We start from the raw sequence: 21905 nt of genomic DNA, 5'->3' as shown, positions 1-21905 counted from the left end.
TTTAGATTTCCAGACGGCTTTCGACACCGTTCCTCACAAGCGTCTTCTAACCAAGTTGCGTGCCTACGAAGTATCGCTTCAGTTGTGCGACTTGATTCGTGATTTCCTATCAGAAAGGTCGCAGTTCATAGTAATAGACGAAAGTCATCGAGTAAAACAACAGTAATATTCGGTGTTCCCCAAGGAAGTGTTATTGGCCCTCTATTGTCCCTGATCTATATTAACGACATAGGAGATAATCTGAGTTCCGTAAGCGTCTTAGATTGTTTGCAGATGATGCTGTCATTTACCTTCTTGTAAAGTCATCAGATGATCAAAACGACTTGCAAAATGATTTAGATAAGATATCTGTATGGTGCGAAAAGTGGCAAGTGACCCTGAATAAAGAAAGGTTGAAGTTATGCACATGAGTACTAAAAGAAATCAGCTAAATTTCGATTACGCGACAAGTCACACAAATCTGAGGGCTGTAAAGTCGACTAAATACTTAAGGATAACAATTACAAATAGCCTAAAATGGAACGATCACATAGATAATATTGTGGGTAGAGCTAACCAAAGACTGTGATTCATTGGCAGAACACTGAGAAGGTGCAACAGGTCTACTAAAGAGACTGCTTACATCATATTTGTCCACCCTATTCTGGAATATTGCTGTGCGATGTGGGATCCACATCAGATGCGACTGACGGATGACATCTAAAAAGTACAAAGAAGGGCAGCTCGTTTTGTATTACCGAGAATTAGGGTAGATAGTGCCACGGATATGATACGTGAATTGGAGTGGCAATCATTAAAACAAAGGCATTTTTCGTTGCGACGGGATCTTCTCATGAAATTTCAATCACCAGTTTTCTCCTCCGATTGCGAAAACATTCTGTTGGCATCCACTTACGTAGGGAGAAATGATCATCACGATAAAATAAGAGAAATCAGGACTCGCACAGAAAAATTTAAGTGCTCGTTTTTCCCGCATGCCTTTCGAGAGTTGGGTTGAGTTGGGTTGTTTTGTGGGTAGAGACCAGACTGCGAGGCCATCGGTCTTGTCGGATCAGGGAAGGACGAGGAAAGAAGTCGGCCGTGCGTTTCAAAGGGACCATCCCGCCATTTGCCTGGAGCGATTCAGGGAAATCACGGAAAACCTAAATCAGGATGGCCGGACGCGGGATTGAACAGTCGTCCTCCGTTCGAGAGTGGAACGGTAGAGAGATAGCATGAAAGCACTTTATTGTGAATAGCTGAGTAATCACCAAGATGTAGATGTAGACGTAGATGTTGATGGGTTGCGAACATATCAGTCCGTATGAGTCAGTTTTCAATATATGGCGCGGCCAGTGTTCTTACCATTCTTCGTAACCAGCGCATGAGAAAGGGTAGCTCTTTGTCCTTTCCTATTGTTGTAGCAAATTTCTAGATCAATACATATGGTATTTAATAAACACAGCTTCAGAATATATTTGAAATCTGTTTTGTAAGAAACTGTGCTTTATTCCTGCCATCTCTACTCCATCCACAAACCAATATCTCCCTCCCCGTCCCCCTCTATCACAGGTCACAGTTTCTCACATACCTTTACGGCTTCGATTCACTAGTTTCTTACTTTAAACTGATAATGTGGTCTCTTTGATCGTTTCTGGAAGTTACTGTCATTATCGTAGAAGTATGGTGTATAAAACCAAAAGAAGCGTAATGGTCTAAGAATATGACTTATTTCTGTGCAGGACAAAGAAATGGCGTGACGTGACCACGTCCAAAGCTTCGACGCTCATCGACGGACCGGGCTTCGATCCCCGGCGGGTTTCTGTCTTCTACTTCTTCGGTCACAACGAAAGTCCGGACAATGGCAGTGCTGTTCCCATTATCAACGGTAAGGGGTGCAGCCAGTCAGTTTACAGTCCCGTTCTTAACAAGCAATCGAAGCAATGCACCATACCATGGGTGTACAGGCTTGTTAGCGCCATGGGCCCCAAAACCCTCACTGTGACTAGGTAAGGGTCGCAGAAAAAAAAAATAGTTCTCGCTGAATGAGGTTTTCACTCTGCAGCGGAGTGAGCGCCGATATGAAACTTCCTGGCAGATTAAAACTGTGTGCCGGACCGAGATTCGAATTCGGGACCTTTGCTTTTCGTATGCAAGTACTCTGCCAACTGAGCTACCCAAGCACGGCTCCCTACACGTCCACATAGCTTCAATTCGGACAGTATCTCGTCTCCTACCTTCCTAACTTCACAGAAGCTCTTCTGCGAACCTTGCAGAACTATCACTCCTGGAAGAAAGGATATTGCGGAGACATGGCTTAGCCACAGCCTTTCCCGTGAAAGGCAAAGGTCCCGAGATCGAGTCTCGGTCCGGCACACAGTTTTAATTTGCCAGGAAGTTTCATATCGGCGCACACTCCGCTGCAGAGTGAAAATCTCATTCTGTAAACATCCCCCAGGCTGGGGCTAAGCCATGTCACCGCAATATCCTTTCCTTCAAGAGTGCTAGTTCTGCAAGGTTCGCAGAAGAGCTTCTGTGAAGTATGGAAGATAGGAGACGAGGTACTGGCAGAATTGAAGCTGTGAGGACGCGTAGTGAGTTGTGCTCGGGTAGTACAGTTGTTAGAGCACTTGCCCGCAAAAGGCAAAGGTCCCGACTTCGAGTCTCGGTCTGGCACACCGTTTTAATATGCCAAGAAGTTTCTTTTCATTAGTTCTCTCTGTTCGATTCACTAACATTCATTTTATTTAAATTTTATACCTTTCTTACATTATTATTGATCGATGATCGTGAGATAAATGCTTAAACGTTTACAGAAATAACACAAAATTGTTGCTTACTATTGTCAGAAAAAGTTAAACGGTCTAATTGATTGCTTGATGATGCTCACTGATGCAAAATACAGGAGCCACTTACGCTTCCCTGTAGGCCAACGTGCAGCTCTTGTTGCCAAGACTGCGTTGTTGCAAAAGATCAAAAATAATGTGTCGTGAAACAAGTTATTATTCCGAACTGTGATTTCCCTGCCCGAATTCGAGCTAGGCTGCGCATCTGGTTGCTACGATTGACGAGCATTCGTTGCTCGGCATGTGTGCAGGTTAAACATTAAAATGTTGTTCTTGCTGAACCTCTCAATGTCATGTTATGTTTTACCTGACTTACTGGTTTGGCCTTAGGTAAAGTGAAGATGATTCTCGTCATTCTGCTGCAGAGAGATTTTTTTTTTTTCAGAGCAAGATTGGCCTCTGGTGATGTGGTAGCCAGTTTATCTCAGGACGCTGCGTAGAAAATTATTCTCGCACCACATCAGCCAACGTGTTGTTGGCATGTGAAAGGCTGGCACGGCAAAAAGAAATAAATTCTACAAGGACACGCCTTCCCCTTTCCTGGGGGGAGGGGAGGTAGGGGAGACAGGGCGGAATGAAAGATGAAGAGAAAAAATTAGAAGAACGAATGTGGTCGTGCGATAGCGTTGTCGCTTCCCACGCGTGGGTTCCCGAGCTCGATTCCCGGCAGGGTCAGGGATTTTCTCTGCCTCGTGATGGCTGGCTGTTGAGTGATGTTAAGTCCCATGGTGCTCAGAGCTATATGAACCATTTGAAGAACGAATGGTGAGGGGCGGACGAATGTCATATCGTTTACATGCCGCATGCAGCACATGGACTGTGCGACCTAGCAGAACAGTGCATTCACTGTTAAATTGGCCAACTGTCACCACACAGGGAGGAGCAGTACAATGCAGGCACCTTAACCTATGCTTCGTGATTCTGTGAAGCAGAAACACACACGGAGGTAAAAATCTCTTGAATGTTTCTTTTTGTATTTATGTTGATGATGATGATGAAGTCCCATACTCCTAGGAGCGTAGGGGACGACGCGGGAGACCCGCACCGCTGTACTAGGCAAGATCCTAGTGGCGGTGGTTTGCCATTGCCTTCCTCCTTTCATAATGGGGGTCAATGATGATGATGAAGAGGCACAACAACACCCAGTCATCTCGAAAGTCCCTGACCCCACAGGGAATCGAACCCGGGACCCCGTGCGCGGGAAGCGAGAATGGTACCGCTAGACCACGTGCTGCGGACTTAAGGATTGAAAACCTCTGAAGTCAAGATCGCTAGATTGTTAACCGAAACTGAGAACCAATCAAAACAAAGAAGATTTCGTGTGCGATCTTAACTAAGTGAATCTCCTGGTTGACCTGATTGCTTGAATGTAGCTCATGATCGATTCCTAAAGCTTTTTATGGACTGATATGATATTAAAGATTGTATCTGTGACAACTATGTGCAATTATGACAAGGAAATGAAACAGTGCTCAGCAGAGTGAAGTACAACGCAGAACGCAACAGCCGGCCGGATTGGCTGAGCCTTTCTGGGCGCTACAGCCTGGAACCGCGCGACCGCTACGGTCGCAGGTTCGAATCCTGCCTCGGTATGGATGTGTGTGATGTCCTTAGGTTAGTTAGGTTTAAGTAGTTCTAAGTTCTAGGGGACAGATGACCTCAGAAGTTAAAGTCCCATAGTGCTCAGAGCCATTTGAATTTGAACGCAGCAAACAACAATGGCTACCTCACACGGTACTGCCAGGTCGCTACCACTCGATGCAACCACTACCTGTTTAAGCCCAAAGTGGCACCAGCCGCCGCTAAGGGCGTCAGGTTGAAAGGGGCCTAAGGCGCTACTGCTGTAAGATTTCTGAACAGGCTGTATCGCAATGAGCCGTGTGCACTTGGGGTACCAAAAAGAGAGAGGCGGCCAAATGCGAGGTTTGTATATAGTGCGCGTCACAGTTAGTATCAGAAACTGACCACGTGTGAAAGTGTATGCACGAGAAGGGATGGACAGGCAAATGTTACATTACACTTATCGTTTTCCATGGATCCCTTGGAGAGGAGTCTCTAGGATGTGGAAAGAGTAAAAGATCATGAATATTGTACAATTCTAATGCAGACAGAGTTATGAACTATAATCCTTGTGAAGATATTCATTGAAGGAGGAGAAGGAGTTGGGCAACAGGAAGTTTTTTAATTTACTCTTAAACGGATCTTTATCACTTACAAGACCTTTGATATGCTCTGGTAAGTTATTGAATATATGAGTACCCATGTATTTGACTCCTTTTTGTACTAATGTTGAGCTTTTATAGTCCTTATACAGATTGTTTTTGGTTCTCGTATTATAATCATGTTATCCACTATTTTGTTTAAAAAGAGACATATTGGAAATGACAAAGGACACCAATGAGTATACGTACTGAAAAGTAGTAGTTAGAATAAGAGATCTCTGCATGATGATCTAGGACTGACACCAGATATAATTCTAATAAATCGTTTCTGAATTTTGGAAATGTTCTCTTTGTGAGAGGATTTTCCCCAGAAGATGAGTCCACAAATCATTAGTGAATGGATATACGCCGAACAAACTAACTTCATTTTTAAATCTGCGTACTGAAAATTAGCTGAACTAAGGCGTTTCATTAAGTCTAGAGTGCAAGTTTCCCAATTTAGGGTGTGGTCAATTTGTAGCCCTAAAAATTTGACACTGACTACATATTTAATTTCACTGTTTGAATACATTATAATCGTACTTATAGGGTCAGGTATTCCTTGTGTTAAGTCACTTGCGCGGAAAAATGCTCTCCAAGAGTTGCTAGCTGCAAGCACAAACAAATTACAGTCAGCTGAAGCCTTCTGACTTTACAGATTCTGGACTAGTTGATGAGCCAACTTACAGTTAACACATGCCACCAACCAACTAGTGAAGGTACCCCCTGTTGTATTGCGAGACACTGTAGCACTGCAGTTGTGTCCCCCCCCCCCCCCCCCCCCAGTGCTTTTGGACTATATGTGCTGATATAGCATACATTAACAGGGTGTTTGTAGCCGTTCCTTCTCCATTGATGTATAACCATGACTGCAAGTGCAACAACACACTTTTTGATATACTAATGGTAATAATGAACAGAGCTTTATTATGTCACTGTACATGGAACATGAAAACCCAAAAAATAAGTCGGTGCTTGACAACGAGGAATATCGTAAACAACGTTTCCTCCAATAATAAGGTCTCCCATAATCTAGTTTTGATCACTGAAATAGAAAATATAATACTTCAGTGGCAATGTTCATAAAAAGAGTGATGCAATGTTTCTTTGGACATGCATGCACGTCATGCAGGAATGACGATATATGGTAGTTTGGGTCTGGTCCCGAATCCTGCCTCGGGCAAGGATGTGTGTGATGTCCTTAGGTTAGTTAGGTTTAATTATTTCTAAGTTCTAGGCGACTGATGACCTCAGAAATTAAGTCGCATAGTGTTCAGAGCCGTTTTTGGTCTGGTCCAGAGTCGTGCATGGATAGCCAAAGCAGTTAAGACGGCTGCTTGCATAATCGAAGTTCGAGTCCCTGTCCAGCACACATTTTGACTGTCGTCATTCCTTTATACTGCTTGTGGTTGTTCGAATTCGCAACTGAGACTATAAAACTGGAAATGTCTCACACTCTGCATAAATCCCAAGTACCACAAGGCAGTACTCAGCAGTATGCAATGGAAGGGCAGGTCGAAGGACACAGGCAAGCTGTGGCCAGCGAGGCTACGATGATCAGGTGAACAGCAGCTGCACAGTGTGAGGCGTAGCGCCTTCGCATCGCTCCTGTCACTTGTTACGACGATATCGTTATAGGCATGAGTCATCGACAGATGTCACCAGCTGACACGGACCCGAGTTACAGAGCTGCACGTAGTTATACTAGTAGGCGGCAGAGGTCAGCAGTTGACCGACAGTGCTAGCAGTCGAAGTTAAAACAATTTTATAAAGTTATGTTTGATTAATATTTAATGTATTTACACAATTATAATTGTTTTATATGTGTAGTAATTAGCAATGTGAGTGTTTTATGAGTGAAGAAGAACAGAAGTAAATGAAAATTATTTTGTTTATTCATGAAGTACCAGGGGATTTACTATAATTAAATGTGCAGTCAGTTTATGGTACTTATAAATCGTGAGTAGAACACAAATTAATCGGTAACTTCAGAAGGAGTAATTTTATATTTGATACTTTTCTAAATTTATTTATTTAGCAATTGCCATAGAAAGAAATGTTTTCCTATGATTGGTCATTGAAGTAAAGTGCGGGTTAGCGTGGGATAATACTGCAACCTGATTTGCTGTTTGTGGTATCAGCCAATCAGAAAACTGCAGGCTCGCGCCAATCTATGCTGGGAATAAAGCCTTTGATTTGATCTAGGGGGGTCGGGGCTAAGGGTTCGAACTAGTAACATCTCATTGAAAGCAGCTCCGACGAAAGTACTGTAAAATCGCGGAAAAATGCTAATTGCGAGTTCGTGAAGTAGTACAAAGTGTACTTAAGTGAACGGTATAGTGGAAGTCGTGTGGAATTTCGGACGGAATATCAAAATTATTGCTTTTGACTCTTAGTTAAAACCGTGTGGCGTGTTGTGCGATCTAACAGGTAACTGGAACAGGTATTACTTGTAGAGCAGAGTGCACAACATTTGTGCCAGCATTTTCATAACTAAACGATCCGGTGAACTCTATTAACTTTGGTAATGTGTGTAAATACCATAAACTGGCTACGTGTGTGATTGTGGTGCACGTATGAACTTTACATTGCCTTGCCACTTTCTACGGACTTGGCAGTATTAACTGTGATCTTTATCGTAAAAATACACCTGAAAATTTACATTGCCAAGTTAAAACTTTTATTTCAGTGGCTAGCCACATCCTGTTTACCGGACAATTCTATGTATGTTGCGACCTGCAGTAGACAGTAGTGGTGTAGTATTTTCTACTACAGCTTTTAGCTAGACAAATGAACATTGCTGGACACTGGCAGTGCGGTAAAAAGAAACGTGCCGCGCCGGAAGTGGCTTGTGGAGTGTGTGGAGCTGAACATACGAGCCTGTGATCGGTGGCAGGCAGCGACCGCTTGCGGCACTGGCAAAGCGACATGAGAGCATAACGCAGGCAGAGTCCATTGAGGCTGATTGCTGGGCTTCTCATGGAGGTGGCTTATGTCCAGGATTGGAGCTTGGAGAGAGCACAGCGGAACTCAGCAACAAGAACTATCAGCTATGCACCTGGCTGCTGATTATATTCACGCCCAGTGGAAGAGTGCAAAATTGTTTTCCAGCTGGCACGTGACCAGTGCAGGAAAGTAGTTTCTTGGTTGTGGCATGCCTGGAGTGATGCTAGTACAAGGGCCATTGCAGCAAAAGTGGAGTCGAAGTTACCTATCTGAAGAAAGTCTGAGTCAGTGCTACCCTCAAGAAGAAGCCGATCATGGCTACAGTGTATGGGGGACAGCATGAGGCATGGCGGGATGAGGGAAACTGTCAGATGGTGGATGGGACGTCATGTTGCTGGAAGTGAGACCTCGAGGACAACAATGCCCCCCTGGGTGTCAGGTGTAGGCAGCCAATGGGAGTATGGCACGATCCACGGCAGACGATGGTGAAGGTGACACGAAATGGTCCAGTGAGGTAGCCAGCTGGGAGCCAATTGTCATTAAGAGCTCTGAGAGGGTGACCGCTGGAGCAACCAGAGCATGCCTAGAATAGAATGGAATGGAGAGAGGGATGTGCTGTGATGTGGTGCACATCACCGAAGAAATGGGAGAGCAATCGGGAATGGCAGCAGTGATAAAGGAGAAGATGGAGGACTGCCGAGAACTGTTACGGAATTCAGGAAACATACAAGTGGTTCAGTAGCTGATAGGGTGTGAGTGCACCATGGAAGAAGAAAGGGCACATGACAAAGTGCATGTGCAGGTGTGTGTATTGGTGCACAGCAGTGCATTTTGGAGTGCATTGGCGTGTGTGGGAGAGCATTTGCAGTCACTTGTGCATGTTGAGGGAAACAAAGACAGAAGGTGGTGCCCTTTCGTGGATGTCAGAGCGGGCTGGTGCACGGTGGGAAGATAGAGAAGAGCAAAGAAGAGGGAAACCACAGTGCAGTGTAGGAGAAGACCAAAAAGAGCTGTGGAGGATGGGAACCAGCAACGTAATAATATGTTTGACCTCTGCTTAAAACAGTATTACTACTCAGGGCACATATTGGTTGAAAGCACCGATGATGGCTGTTAATCAGTTGAAATCGATTTGCGAAAGTGAATGAATAAAACATGATTTTGCGACTTGTTGCTGCATATTTGGTAATTTTATGTAATAATGGAGGTTGCAAGACGCCGGGGATGGATAGGCTGGGGATGTGAGGGCCGACAGAACCAGTGGCGGAACAGCTCGTGGCGCAGGAACCAGGGTCAGAAGGGTCGGTGGGGCAGGAGCCAGTGGCGCAGGAGCTGGTAGTGCAGCGGAACGACGGCCTAGAAGCGTGGGAAGCGGAGAAAGAGGCGTTTCCACTGGTGCCTGACACTACACCTGCGGGTAGGAAAAGGAGGGAAGTCGGCAGTCTGCCTACACAGCATCTCCAGCGGCACCTGCTGTGAGATCTGCAGTTGTTCCCAGCCTTGCAGGAGAACGGAGTCCATGGAGATCACGCAGATGGGAAGAGTGTCTGTGGAAGAAATGTCACACATGTAAGAATGTTCCTCATTGCAATTTTTATAACCATGACTGCAAGGGGAACAACATGTAAGTGTACAACATGTAAGTGTACTGTCATATCGCTGGTTTAGTTGTGGAGTATCTTTGCAGGCAGCCACTTCTAGAGAGTCGAGCGTCGGACACTAAACTGTTATGTTGTGTAGTGTGTAGCTCTGTATGTAAGAACCATTGTTAGTATTCAGGTTGAAGTTTTGCTACAAGTGCTATTACAGTAAAGTGATTAAATATGGAAGTAATTCAGAGGAAAGTGCGTCAAGATGTAATTAAAAATGAGCAGTGCCGTCAATAACATATTTGTGTTGCGTGTCGCACAGCATCAATCATCCGCGTCGTGTTCGGTCTCCCAGAATGAACTGATGTGAATCAGTAGAAATTAGTTACCATAAAAGAGTGTTGTCAAGTAACAGTGTCTTGTAGCGAGTGTGAGGACATGCGTTCGGTCATCGCATTTCCGCATTATCAACAATCAGCCGCGCCGCAACGGTTATGCGCACACTCGTACAAGTGAGAACTGAGAACTGAAAAATTAACTTTACGAACAGTGTTATATCATTACCAGTGAGAAGGAGGACTATTACCAGATATCTGTATGTGTGACGACCGTAAGAACTTTCGTTCGATCATTCGGCTTCCTCATCATCAACAACCACTCGCGTCGTGTCGGTTACGCGTATGCTCGTCCGAATGATATTTTGGACTGTTAATCATCAAGATTGTTATTTTGGATAAACATTTACGATTTAGAGTATAAACAGTGCAACCTGTGGTTTCCGTATCGTCTCAGAATATAGATGTTCATACCAGACGTAGGACAGTGTTGTGTTTTAACGTTGAGTGGCTCCCCTAAACCCGCTTGCATATTTCGATAGATAATTCCAGGCAAGCCAACAGCAGTGTGTAGCAGAACAGTATGACTGCAGCGGGATTACCAGGTATGTGATGTGGACAGGGCACACGGTCACGAAACGACAGTCACTTCTTGACAACGATGAATAAGATAAACACTATACCCACCAGTAAGAAGTTCATTCAGAATCTAGATTTGATAACTAAAATAGGAAATATCTCACACTATACATAAAGACCGCTACGGTCGCAGGTTCGAATCCTGCCTCGGGTATGGATGTGTGTGATGTTCTTAGGTTAGTTACGTTTAAGTAGTTCTAAGTTCTAGGGGACTGATAACCACAGCAGTTGAGTCCCATAGTGCTCAGAGCCATTTGAACCATTTTGAACCATCCATAAATTCAAAGTCCTACGAGACACTGGTGAATGGTAAACAATGACTCCATCTGGTGGATGTGAGGCAGACAGTGTCAAGCGAGGCTGTGGTCAGCGGGCAAGTGGTGGCTACATGGTGACGGCGAGTGGCTCAAGGAGAACATAAGACCAGTAATTTAATTGGAATGGAGACAGATGAAATGTGGCACTTTGTACCTCGTGTTACAGACTTTCCTGACCAGCTGAAATTTCCTGACAGGTGCAAAACTCGCAAAATCGGTATTAGCATTGGTTCGTTGAAACATGGAGTCAGAAAGAATTTTTTCAATAGTGAGTGATGTAAATAAAAAGAAGAGGGATCGAATGGTTAATGAAGCTCTTGCAGCTGCAGTTGCACAGTCTGCCTTACAACCCAAGGTACTGCACAACTGTTCGTTTAACGTCACCGACACCCATCTGAAACTTAACAATTCGGACGTCGTGTTTTAGATTTGGTAATTACAATTTATATATGTAGGTTCAGTAGTTTAGATATTTCTATAGGACCGTAATTAGTCAGTTTCTTTCATTTGCGATTTCTAAAAAATTGCGAATGTGTGGAGAACTCTTTGGTCCTGTGGGAAAATCTGTACTTATTTGACAGAAACGTAAGGTAGGATATCTAGCAACACTGCATCATTCGAACGAAGCTCTAGTGCAGTTTAAAATAAGAGCTGTCAAACAGATTTAATAATTAAATATTTGTCACGATAGGTTGAAATAAAAGTCCACTTGCACTGAATATTTTTATTGAACTCATGGTTTACAATCCTATACATGTGATGTAGGTCTCATGGCCACCAGAAACAGAATGGATCCTCCCTGCTCTGCAGAGCCCCTTCCCTAGCCAACTGCATGACGTCACATCTACCAGCTGTACAGGGTGCGCTCACTACTCGGTTGCAAATCTAAATAGATATTTGACCATATAGTACTGAAATACATTACACACCAATGAGGGCTGTGACTCATGTTGTCACAGTAGGATTGACGAACGAACTGTTATAGATTTTGAAAAATTAGCTTTGGCATTCCTTTAGACTTATTAACTCCAGCGTAAGTAAGTTTCCCTTTTCAATTACGTGATAGCGATTCAGATTTTTATTGCTCCTATAAATTATTTTTTGTACAGCTATGTTCTTGTAACATATGGCACGTCGTTATGCTTACACTCTAGACGGTACGTGTATCAGGTGGTTATGATTAAACTGATGGTGTTCAGAGTGCTAAAGTGCAGACTGTATACATCACAGGGCACTGAAACATCGTAGGTATGTTCATAAATTGTGTGCCCACGAAGTATGCTGAAAAACAATAGTTACACTTCTTGTCAACAGATGAAAATAAGGCGCTGTAAGCAGTCAGAATACGGTATGGATACAGGAAAAGAGAAGGAACGATCAAACACATGATGGCGTGATTCTAGTACAGTTATTAGGATTTCGGCACAAGTTACAAGACGTGTTCCATATGGTCTCCGTACTCATCCACATGCTGCTTTCGTAACACGGCGTGGCCGACAGTTGCTCGTACCATAGCCAATTTAAACAGAGTGATATGTCATAGTATGCTATCCTTCAGATCAGGAACAGTACAGCTACATCCCTGAAAAGACACGATCTTTCAGATATCCCCACAGTGGGAAGTCACAGGGGTGTAGACCAGGGGATCTGGAAGGCCATACGTCTTGAACCTGCCTACAGATGATGCATTCGTTGTATTTCACCTGGCAAGCGATATGTGGTGTCGCCCCATCTTGCATGAAAATAGTTGTATAGACTCAGTTGGATTCTTGCAAAGCTGCGATTAGATGTTGCACAAGGAGTTCTTATAACGCGTATATGTCAGAGCTACCTAACAGGCCCATGAGGTGCCAGCGGACCGAGAGTGAAGGAGGTTGTGAAATCACACTGCACAGTCACGTAAGCTAAATGCAGTGGATGTTCCTACACAACATGTGGCGGAGTAGACCCTCGTATGCGACAGTTCTGCGCACACAGCACCATGCACAGTAAAATGGACTTTGTCCATTCAAATAATATTCCGTAGCCACATGTCACACATTTCCAATCGTGCCAAAAAAACTAAAGGCAAAGTCATGGATTTGTAGCCTGTCTTGGGACTTCAATTGGCGCACATTCTGCATCTTTAGGGATACGAGTGTAAAATGCGCTTTAAAATCTTTTGTACTGTTGGTCAGGTGACAGACAGTTCCAGTGACACAGCTCGAACACTGCCTGCAGAATTTGAGGCTGTGGTTAGTATCTAAAAAGAATTCCGCTGAAAATGCAGCGATTTATTTGCGCTTGGCATGTTAACCACTTGTAACTTTCAGCGAAGTGCCATGAATGGTGAATTTTGAGTAAAGCCTGTACATTCCTCTTGTTACCATATTAAAATTTGCTTCATTTGTCGGAACAAAGCAGAAGTTTCTGTAGAACTTTTGAGAAAGGCTGCAGCGCGTGAGCCTCGATTCTCTCATCGCCAACCGGCCGAAAGGTGGCAACACTGTTGCCCCCCCCCCCCCTTCCAGACAAACGAATAAATTACCTAGCTATTTGGACGAAAATTGCTAACCGCGCATAGGCCACCGAATCGTGAGCGGACTGTATGAATAGGTGGCAAATCTTGTTCTTAACATTGTTCTGAATAATAACTAGCCATATTTATCAAAAGCGTCTACTGTTAATGAAGTCACCAATAGATCCCTCATATATGTTTTTATGCTGTATATTTTCTGTTTCAGAGACGGTGTGTCAGGAAGGATAACGTACATTGTCTCAAAAGCAATCAGACCAATCACAGGTCACCTCTTGCCGCTGCAGCATTGTGTTCCGAAAGAACCTGCATCCTTAAGTACGACGTCTGGTTCTGTTTTGCTACCACTATTTAATGTGTAAATTAAAGTAAGATTTTTCATGGCCAATCTGCTTATTGAACAATGGTACGTTCATCAGCACCCATGACGTGATGCACTCACTGATCAGTAAGCCATAGAGATTTAGTTTTTTTCTCACTGGAACTAACATTAAGACTCATTGAGCTAATTCATTTTTTCGGTTGATTGGATGCAAATCCAAGACATCATGCTACCGCTTCTGTAATGTGTCCTTCCAATGGCAAACCTTTAACTCATGCCTTCCATGCTACTGAGCATACTATTTGCACACTGCCACTCGACAAAGGATGAATCACTCTGCTGCACAGTCGGTTACAACTACAGCAACTTCATGAACGACTGCCGTGGGAATGGCCCACCTCGCTCTTCCTGTTGCACTAGCTAATTCACCGATTTCTTGATCTTATTCTTTAGTCCGTTTATTGACATAGGGGTCCTCTAGGGATGGCGGTTATCGTCGCTGAAACAACTGGCTTTTGGTTGCATCGTTTTTGTTTTTTTTTTTTTTCGCGGCCTTTTAACCTGATTGTTTCAAAATAACGGGTTTTTAAAAGAACCGATTTTCGGCTTTTTATTCCTATTATTTCCTGTAATAAGCGTAGAAACAGAAAAATTTTGACTCCCTCAGTTTCAAGTCACGCAGAATCAACATATTAAATTAAAGAGGGAAATACAAGGAAACTTAGTTCACCCGCCATTCACTGCTTTTCTTGAAAAGTGACAGGTGGTTGATTACGGTAAGAAATCACCAGTATTCTCCAACTCATACTATTTTTTTTAAACACTCCTGAAAAACCATGTTGTCATCGGGGATCATAGGACAATTTGGACATTACGAACTGTCAGTGCTAAAGGTTGAAATCTAAGGGTAAAGAACTGTGTTTTTCGTGTTACTTTGTCTGTTTTCAAGGGCTACAAGCACATAAAGGCTGGTTGTGGAGACACAGACAGCAGATCAGCTTCTCTCTATTTTTGCTGTAAATTATGAACGAACTGTTAAGTTTTCTCCTTATATTATGTCGCAACTTTGTTGCGGCTCCTCCAGTAGTTAATCTTTTAAAGTAAGTACTTCACTGATACCGCACTTCGGAAAATACTGCCAGACTAGCGACAGTCTGTAATACAACTGATGTCCGATGACGTCAGTGAGAAACTAGCTTACAGAGCACATGGCGCTAGTCTTGTGCACTGCACACACACGTGTACTAACGTGCAATAGGCCATTCCACATTGTAACAAGTACATTATTGTCTCAACAGTCGTATACCATGTGTTTTTCTCCCGTTTCTTTCGGCACTGTCACTAAGATAGCGCTGATAACTATTCTCATTTACTATAATAACGATATATTTCAAAGCAATGCAAATTTAACGAATAAAAACTACACTTTTTTTTAGAAAGGGTTTATTTAAAAACATAAAACTTTAGCACTGCTGGTATAGCTGATTGATATTTCCGTTATTTTTCCTGGCTATTGATATAAAAAAGCTGTTATAACCAGGACCAAACAAATATCGAAAAATATTGGTTATTCAGATCTAAAATACCGGTATTGGTTTTAACTGGCCGGTTCTTCCCATCCCTAAATTCTTCACAGCTGTTTCTGTTGGCAATATTCCCGAATGCACCGCTGCTATTGCAGTCGTTCTGATAAAACAACTTTACCAGCAGGTAGGGTGACCATACGTCCCGATTAATTGAGATTGTCCCTTTTTTGGAGACTCAAAAATTTGTCCCGACTTTTTTTTAAAAACATGCAATTTGTCCCGATTTTCAAGGATTATTTTCAAACATTTACAAAGTGATTAAAATATTTTCTGAGTGTCGATTTCATAAACTATCAATTGAAACTGACATTCCGTACGTTGGTACCCCCTGATAATGTACAGCTTAAGCACTATAATTGTTGCGTACTCTTTTTTTCTTTGCTTTTCCTTGCCATTGTTGTCAGCACTCAGTATCAGTTTCGTGAAGTGCTAGCACGTCGTGGCGATGCCGAAACGAAAATCAAAATTTTCGGAAGAGCTTCTGAGGAAGTTTCCTTGCTTCACTGCTACAGATAATGACTGTTCAGCAAAATGTAACGTATGTAACTGTGCTGTATCCGTGTCTCATAGTGGTGCTGCAGATCTCAAGCGTCATATGGAATCAGAGAAACACAGGAAGAATCTTCGACCGGCAGGTTCCTCGCAAAAAATGAAGAGATATTTTGTAACTTCAAATACACAGGAACAGATAAACGTAGCTGCAGCAGAAGGAACCCTGTCATTCCATGTTGTTAAACACCACCAAAGCTATCGTTCTAATGACTGCAGTGTTCAACTAAACAAAAAAAAAATTTCCTGATTCTAAGATTGCAGAAAATGTTTCGTGTGCAAGAACAAAGTGTGAAGCAATTATCAACAGGTAATAGCTGCTGCAAACAGTGTAAAATACTTTCCAGTATCCACTGATGCTAGCAACCATGGGCATCAGAAAATTTTTCCTGTGATAGTTCAGTATTTTTGTGTAAGTGAGAGTGGACTGCAGACGAAATTGCTTGATCTTCATGAATTGCAGAACGAAAAGTCTGAAACAATTTCCAATTATCTTTCTCATGTTATACAGTCATTCAGTATCATCTCATAGTGTGTTGCATTTGGTGCAGACAATACAAACTGTATTTTTTTTGGGGGGGGGGGGGGGGTTAATGAAGAAAGAGGGTAATAATGTTTTCACACATCTGAAAGAAAAAATAAAAAACTCTAACATTGTTGGCATAGGTTGTCCAGCACATGTTGTTCATAACACACTTCAAAGTGCTCGTGATGTTTTACCTGTTCACATTGACTGCATTGTCTTGAAGTTGTACAACCATTTTCATATTTTTTCTATTCGTGTTTCACAACTCACGGAATTCTGTGAATTTGTTGGTGTCACAAAAATTTACTTTCCTTTTCCAAAAGAAGGTGGCTTTCATTGTTGCCAGCCATAGAAAGGATCTTGAAAATGTATGAACCTTTGAAATCTTACTTTTTGTCAGTGTAATTCAAAGTGCCCTGCAACCTTAAAGAGTTGTTTCAGTGATACTGTAAATGAATGTTATTTACTTTTTGTGCATTCACAAATGAGTGTTTTCCAACAATCCATTCTGGGCATTGAGATACAGAATAATTCCATACGTGAAGTATTAGTAGTCTTAAATAAAGCTTTGACAAGTCTAAACTCAAGGAAACATGAAGATTTTGTACCATTAAGTGTAAAAAATATTGCTGAATGATTGTGATGACCAGTCTGTTAAGAAATTTGACATAGCAGTATCAACGTTTTATGATGCTCCAGTAGACTATTTATCCTCATGTTTACAGGGAATAGCTGAGTTTTCTGTATTCTCATGAATGATGCTCACAGAACGACCAGAATGATCAGTAGTTGAAAATACTTTAATGTGGCTAACTGAAAAGGGCATTCTAGTAAATGGAAGCCTCTTATTTGATGAAATAGATAATATACAGTCATTCGTAAAACAACAAGTGGAAGCAGACAGTGAACAATGGAATCAGTTGATGGCACATGAAAAATGTTGTACGTTTTTCAGATCTTGCCACTGTAATGAACAGTTCAGAGAATCGCTTAATATAGCGCAGTACTTCTATTCACTCCCTACCCACAATGCCAATGTTGAAAGAGTTTTCAGCTTACTATCGTCACAGTGGACAGATGAGAGGAATAGATTTACGGTGAGGAGCGTTAAGTGTATTTTACTGACCTGTTTAAACTTCAGTAAATACAGTTGCACTGACTTCTATTCATACCTATTAGGCAAACCTGAGTTGCTGAATGAAATTTCATCTTCGAAGAAATATGATTGCAGTGTGGAATCCACAAAACCATAAATTCCTTGTGTTCACTAAGAAATTTTTTTGAAGTGATTGTTACTGTATGTCTTTCTACATTCTGTGTTATAAATGTTAACATTTCTTAATAAGTAAATTTCTGAAAACTTGAAATGTACTTCTTTCAAGTCTTTGTTTGGTTTTGTACACACACACACACACACACACACACACACACACACACACACACACACACACACACGCACGCACACACAAATATCAGTGAAGGCTATATTTGCAGAGGAAGAAGAAATGTTAGCATTCAAAGTGATATTTAACGAGAAATAAAAATCGTCCCACTTTTTGGCCAAGAAACTGTATGAAAGTCCCACTTTTGTCCGAAGAAAATATGGTCACCCTACCAGCAGGGGATGGGCTTTCTTCTGAACAGCCATGTTTTGACCATTCGGTGGAAATGTGTGCATTATGGTGCGTCCCCAAACTACATACAAGTACTACAGATCCGTGCACCATTCAAATCTATCAACCCAACATTCTATCAACGTTATTCTCTAGCCCCAAACAGAGAAAAATTAACAACTACAGAAGCTCCACTAACTTCATCCGATATAGAACTCACCTAGGCACCACTGCTCGCGCGGTGACGCAAAGTTGCAGTGGGGCTCCAGCGCGGAGACGGAGATTTCGCAATGCTTCCCAGAATAGCGCAGCGTGCAGCCCCCGAGCATTCCTAACGGTACACCCCTTCCCTCAACGAATTTACACCTCAAACTGCTGCTGCTACTGCTGCCTGTGTGGAACCATCCCATTAAATGTACAGGCACTGCAGAGGCCACTTTAAAGTTTGATCACGTATGCTCTAGGCGAATGATCGTATCCCACAGACTATACTAAGTCGCAAAAGACACTCTCTGTGGTCCTGTTTAGTTGTTTGAAACACCGTTTCTAACACGCTTTTGTACAATGCCAAACATTTCGTTTTTCTGTCACGAATTCGAGGCCTGTGCCATTTTCTAAACTGATATTAAGACGCTCTGATCTCCGGCCTCTCTCAGAAAACTAGACATTGCACAGTGTTAATAATTTTGTTACTACAGCTACAATAACACGTGACACACGGTTGATAATTTTAAATAACAGTTACAACATAAGGAAACTAGAATAGTGTGGCTGCGTTGTCGAGAGTTTCCAAACTGATGTCCAAAAGTGATAGACAACCTCTACATTTGAACTCATCTGCCACAGTGACGGAATAGATGATATCTCTACTTTGTGTTTCGACTGATCACTCATATTGCACTCATGTACGCGATCACTGTTTCGCTGCTAAACCCCCCCCCCCCCCCCAGAAGAGGTCCACCCATCCACAAAAACTCTCTCTCCAACTCAAAGAATCGATGTGTGGCAACCAACAGCGTGCCAATGAACGGATGGGGTGGAAAGGACACTGCCGATGTACTGCAATAATAACCATCACAGTTGATAGCGCGAACAATTTTAGCAATTTTACACTAAATTCAACACCAAACAATGATGTGACAGCATGTTTCCCAACTTCAGTATCATAGCTAAAGCACCCCTTCTCCACTTTACGAGTATCATTGCGAATGTTGATAGATGACTGTGCAGTACATCCATTCAATGATAATACTCGAGCACAAACATCATCGAAGTATATCAACAACATTCTACATATTTCTAATACCCCAAGCTTTCCTGTTGGAATTTGAACTTCTCACAATTTTTCTGGGGGAGGGGAGGGGAAGTTACGCTGTGGAGGTAACCCAATTGACCTATCTTCCCACCAAAATTGAAACTTCCCACTAAAAGCCGCCATCTTGAATGACGTCATCACCGCCATCTTGGATGCATCTTGCAGCAATGGAGAGTGGGGCCGTACCTTCCCCCCCCCCCCTCCCCCTGCCACAGTACTGACGTAAACTGATATGCCACCTCCTAAGTTCTGCTTACGATGTAGAGAGCGATCTTATACACTACACCCCATTAAAATTGCTACACCACGAAGATGACCTGCTACAGACGCGAAATTTAACCGACAGGAAGAAGATGCTGTGATATGCAAATGATTAGCTATTCAGAGCGTTCACACAAGGTTGGCGAAGGTGACGACACCTACAAAGTGCTGACATGAGGAACGTTTCCAACGGATTTCTCATACACAAACAGCAGCTGACCGGCGTTGCCTGCTGAAACGTTGTTGTGATGCCTCGTGTAAGGAGGAGAAATGCGTACCATCACGTGTCCGACTTTGATATAGGTTGGATTGTAGTCTATCGCGATTACGGTTTATCGTATCGCGACATTGCTGCTCGCATCGGTCGAGATCGAACGACTGTTAGCAGAATATGGAATCGGTGGGTTCAGGAGGGTAATACAGAACGCCGTACTGGATCCCAACGTCCTCGCATCACTAGCAGTCGAGATGGCAGGCATCTTATCCGCATGGTTGTAACGGATCGTGCAGCCACGTCTCGATCCCTGAGTCAGCAGATGGGGACGTCTGCATGACAACAACCATCTGCACGAACAGTTCGACGACGTCTGCGGTAACATGGACTATCAGGTCGGAGACCGTGGCTGCAGTTACCCTTGACGCTGCATCACAGCCAGGAGTGCCTGCGATGGTGTACTCAACGACGAATCTGGGTGCACGACTGGCAAAACTTTATTTTTTCGGATGAATCTAGGTTCTGCTTACAGCATCATGATGGTCGCATCCGTGTTTGGCGACATCGCGATGAATGCACATTGGAAGCGTGTATTCGTCATCGCCATACTGGCTTGTCACCCGGCGTGATGGTATGGGGTGGCATTGGTTACACGTCTCGGTCACCTCTAGTTCGCACTGACGGCACTTTGAGCAGTGGACGTTATATTTCAGATGTGTTACGACCCGTGGCTCTATCCTTCTTTCGACCCCTGCGAAACACTACATTTCAGCAGGATAATGCACGACCGCATGTTGCAGATCCTGTACGGGCCTTTCTCAATACAGAAAATTTTCGACTGCTGCCCTGGGCAGCTCATTCTCCAGATCTCTCACCAATTGAAAACGTCCGGTCAGTGGTGACCGAGCAACTGGCTCGTCACAATACGCCAGTCACTACTCTTGATGAACTGTGGTATCGTGTTGAAGCTGCATGGCCAGCTGTACCTGCTCACGCCATCCAAGCCTTGTTTGACTCAATGCCCAGGCGTATCAAGGCCGTTATTACGGCCGGAGGTGGTTGTTCTGGGTACTGATTTCTCGGGGTCTATGCTCCCAAATTGCGTGAAAATGTAATCACATGTCAGTGCTAGTATAATATAGTTGTCCTATGAATACCCGTTTATCATCTGCATTTCTTCTTGGCGTTGCAATTTTAATGGCCAGTAGTGTATCTCATTGAGCTCGTTCCTCTCCACGAAGTTAAAATATGAGGTGGCTCCGCTTAGGAACGCTCCGCGGCTTGATATTCCATACTGTGACACAGACGAAACACGATCGGCTGGAGACGCACGTCCACTTTCGCACCCCGTGTGAGGGTCTCTGCTCTGCTGTCAGTTCAACTGTGACCTACAGGCTACTTGTCGCGCGGCGACCACAACGTGTGGCTGGTGGACTGGCGGCCGCTGTCGGGGGTGCGCTATCGCTGCTCCGTGCTCGGCGTCCCGGACGCGGCCCGCCACGTCGCTGCCGCCATCCACAGCCTGGGCCTCCCCGAGCGGAAGGTCCACCTCGTCGGTCACAGCATGGGCGCGCAGCTGGCCGCCTCTGTCGGAAAGCTGTTCCGGGGACGCCTGCACAGGATCACAGGTGAGACAGCTCGCAGCGCAGCACATTAAGCTCCAGTCCCGTTCTCCAACGTCTGTAGGCCCGGTTAGACTCTAACCTGAGACGCAGGCCCGAGAGATGACGCAGGGAGGCTCACGCCACATTCCTCACGACAGCGTGAGTCACGGCGACAATCATCGCAATTTGGATCGCAGTTTCAATACGCAGTTTGCTGAGGAACTTTGGCTCTGGCAGAGATGGCGACTACTTCTGCTTCGTTAATAATCGGATTCCGATTCTGAGTTTGAGTTCGAAACGGTGTGTATATAATAACACGTTTCGAAGTCAAACTCAGAATTATATATACACTCCTGGAAATGGAAAAAAGAACACATTGACTCCGGTGTGTCAGATCCACCATACTTGCTCCGGACACTGCGAGAGGGCTGTACAAGCAATGATCACACGCACGGCACAGCGGACACACCAGGAACCGCGGTGTTGGCCGTCGAATGGCGCTAGCTGCGCAGCATTTGTGCACCGCCGCCGTCAGTGTCAGCCAGTTT

General features: G+C 43.7%; 1 protein-coding gene across 1 annotated transcript in view; it reads left to right on the top strand.

The window, feature by feature from the left end:
* The window catches only part of LOC126297113 (pancreatic triacylglycerol lipase-like), a 137714-nt gene that overhangs the window by 72274 nt on the left and 43535 nt on the right, over positions 1 to 21905 (top strand). The window contains exons 3-4 of the mRNA XM_049988099.1: positions 1722 to 1867; positions 21148 to 21381. Of these exons, the coding sequence (XP_049844056.1) occupies positions 1722 to 1867; positions 21148 to 21381 (380 nt within the window). The remainder of the gene's footprint in view (positions 1 to 1721; positions 1868 to 21147; positions 21382 to 21905) is intronic.

The sequence above is a fragment of the Schistocerca gregaria genome, chromosome 1 (genome assembly GCF_023897955.1).
Source record: "Schistocerca gregaria isolate iqSchGreg1 chromosome 1, iqSchGreg1.2, whole genome shotgun sequence".
Classification (NCBI taxonomy): Eukaryota; Metazoa; Arthropoda; class Insecta; order Orthoptera; family Acrididae; genus Schistocerca; species Schistocerca gregaria.
The sequence above is the reverse complement of the archived record's forward strand: the minus strand, read 5'-3'. Positions and strand labels throughout refer to the sequence as shown.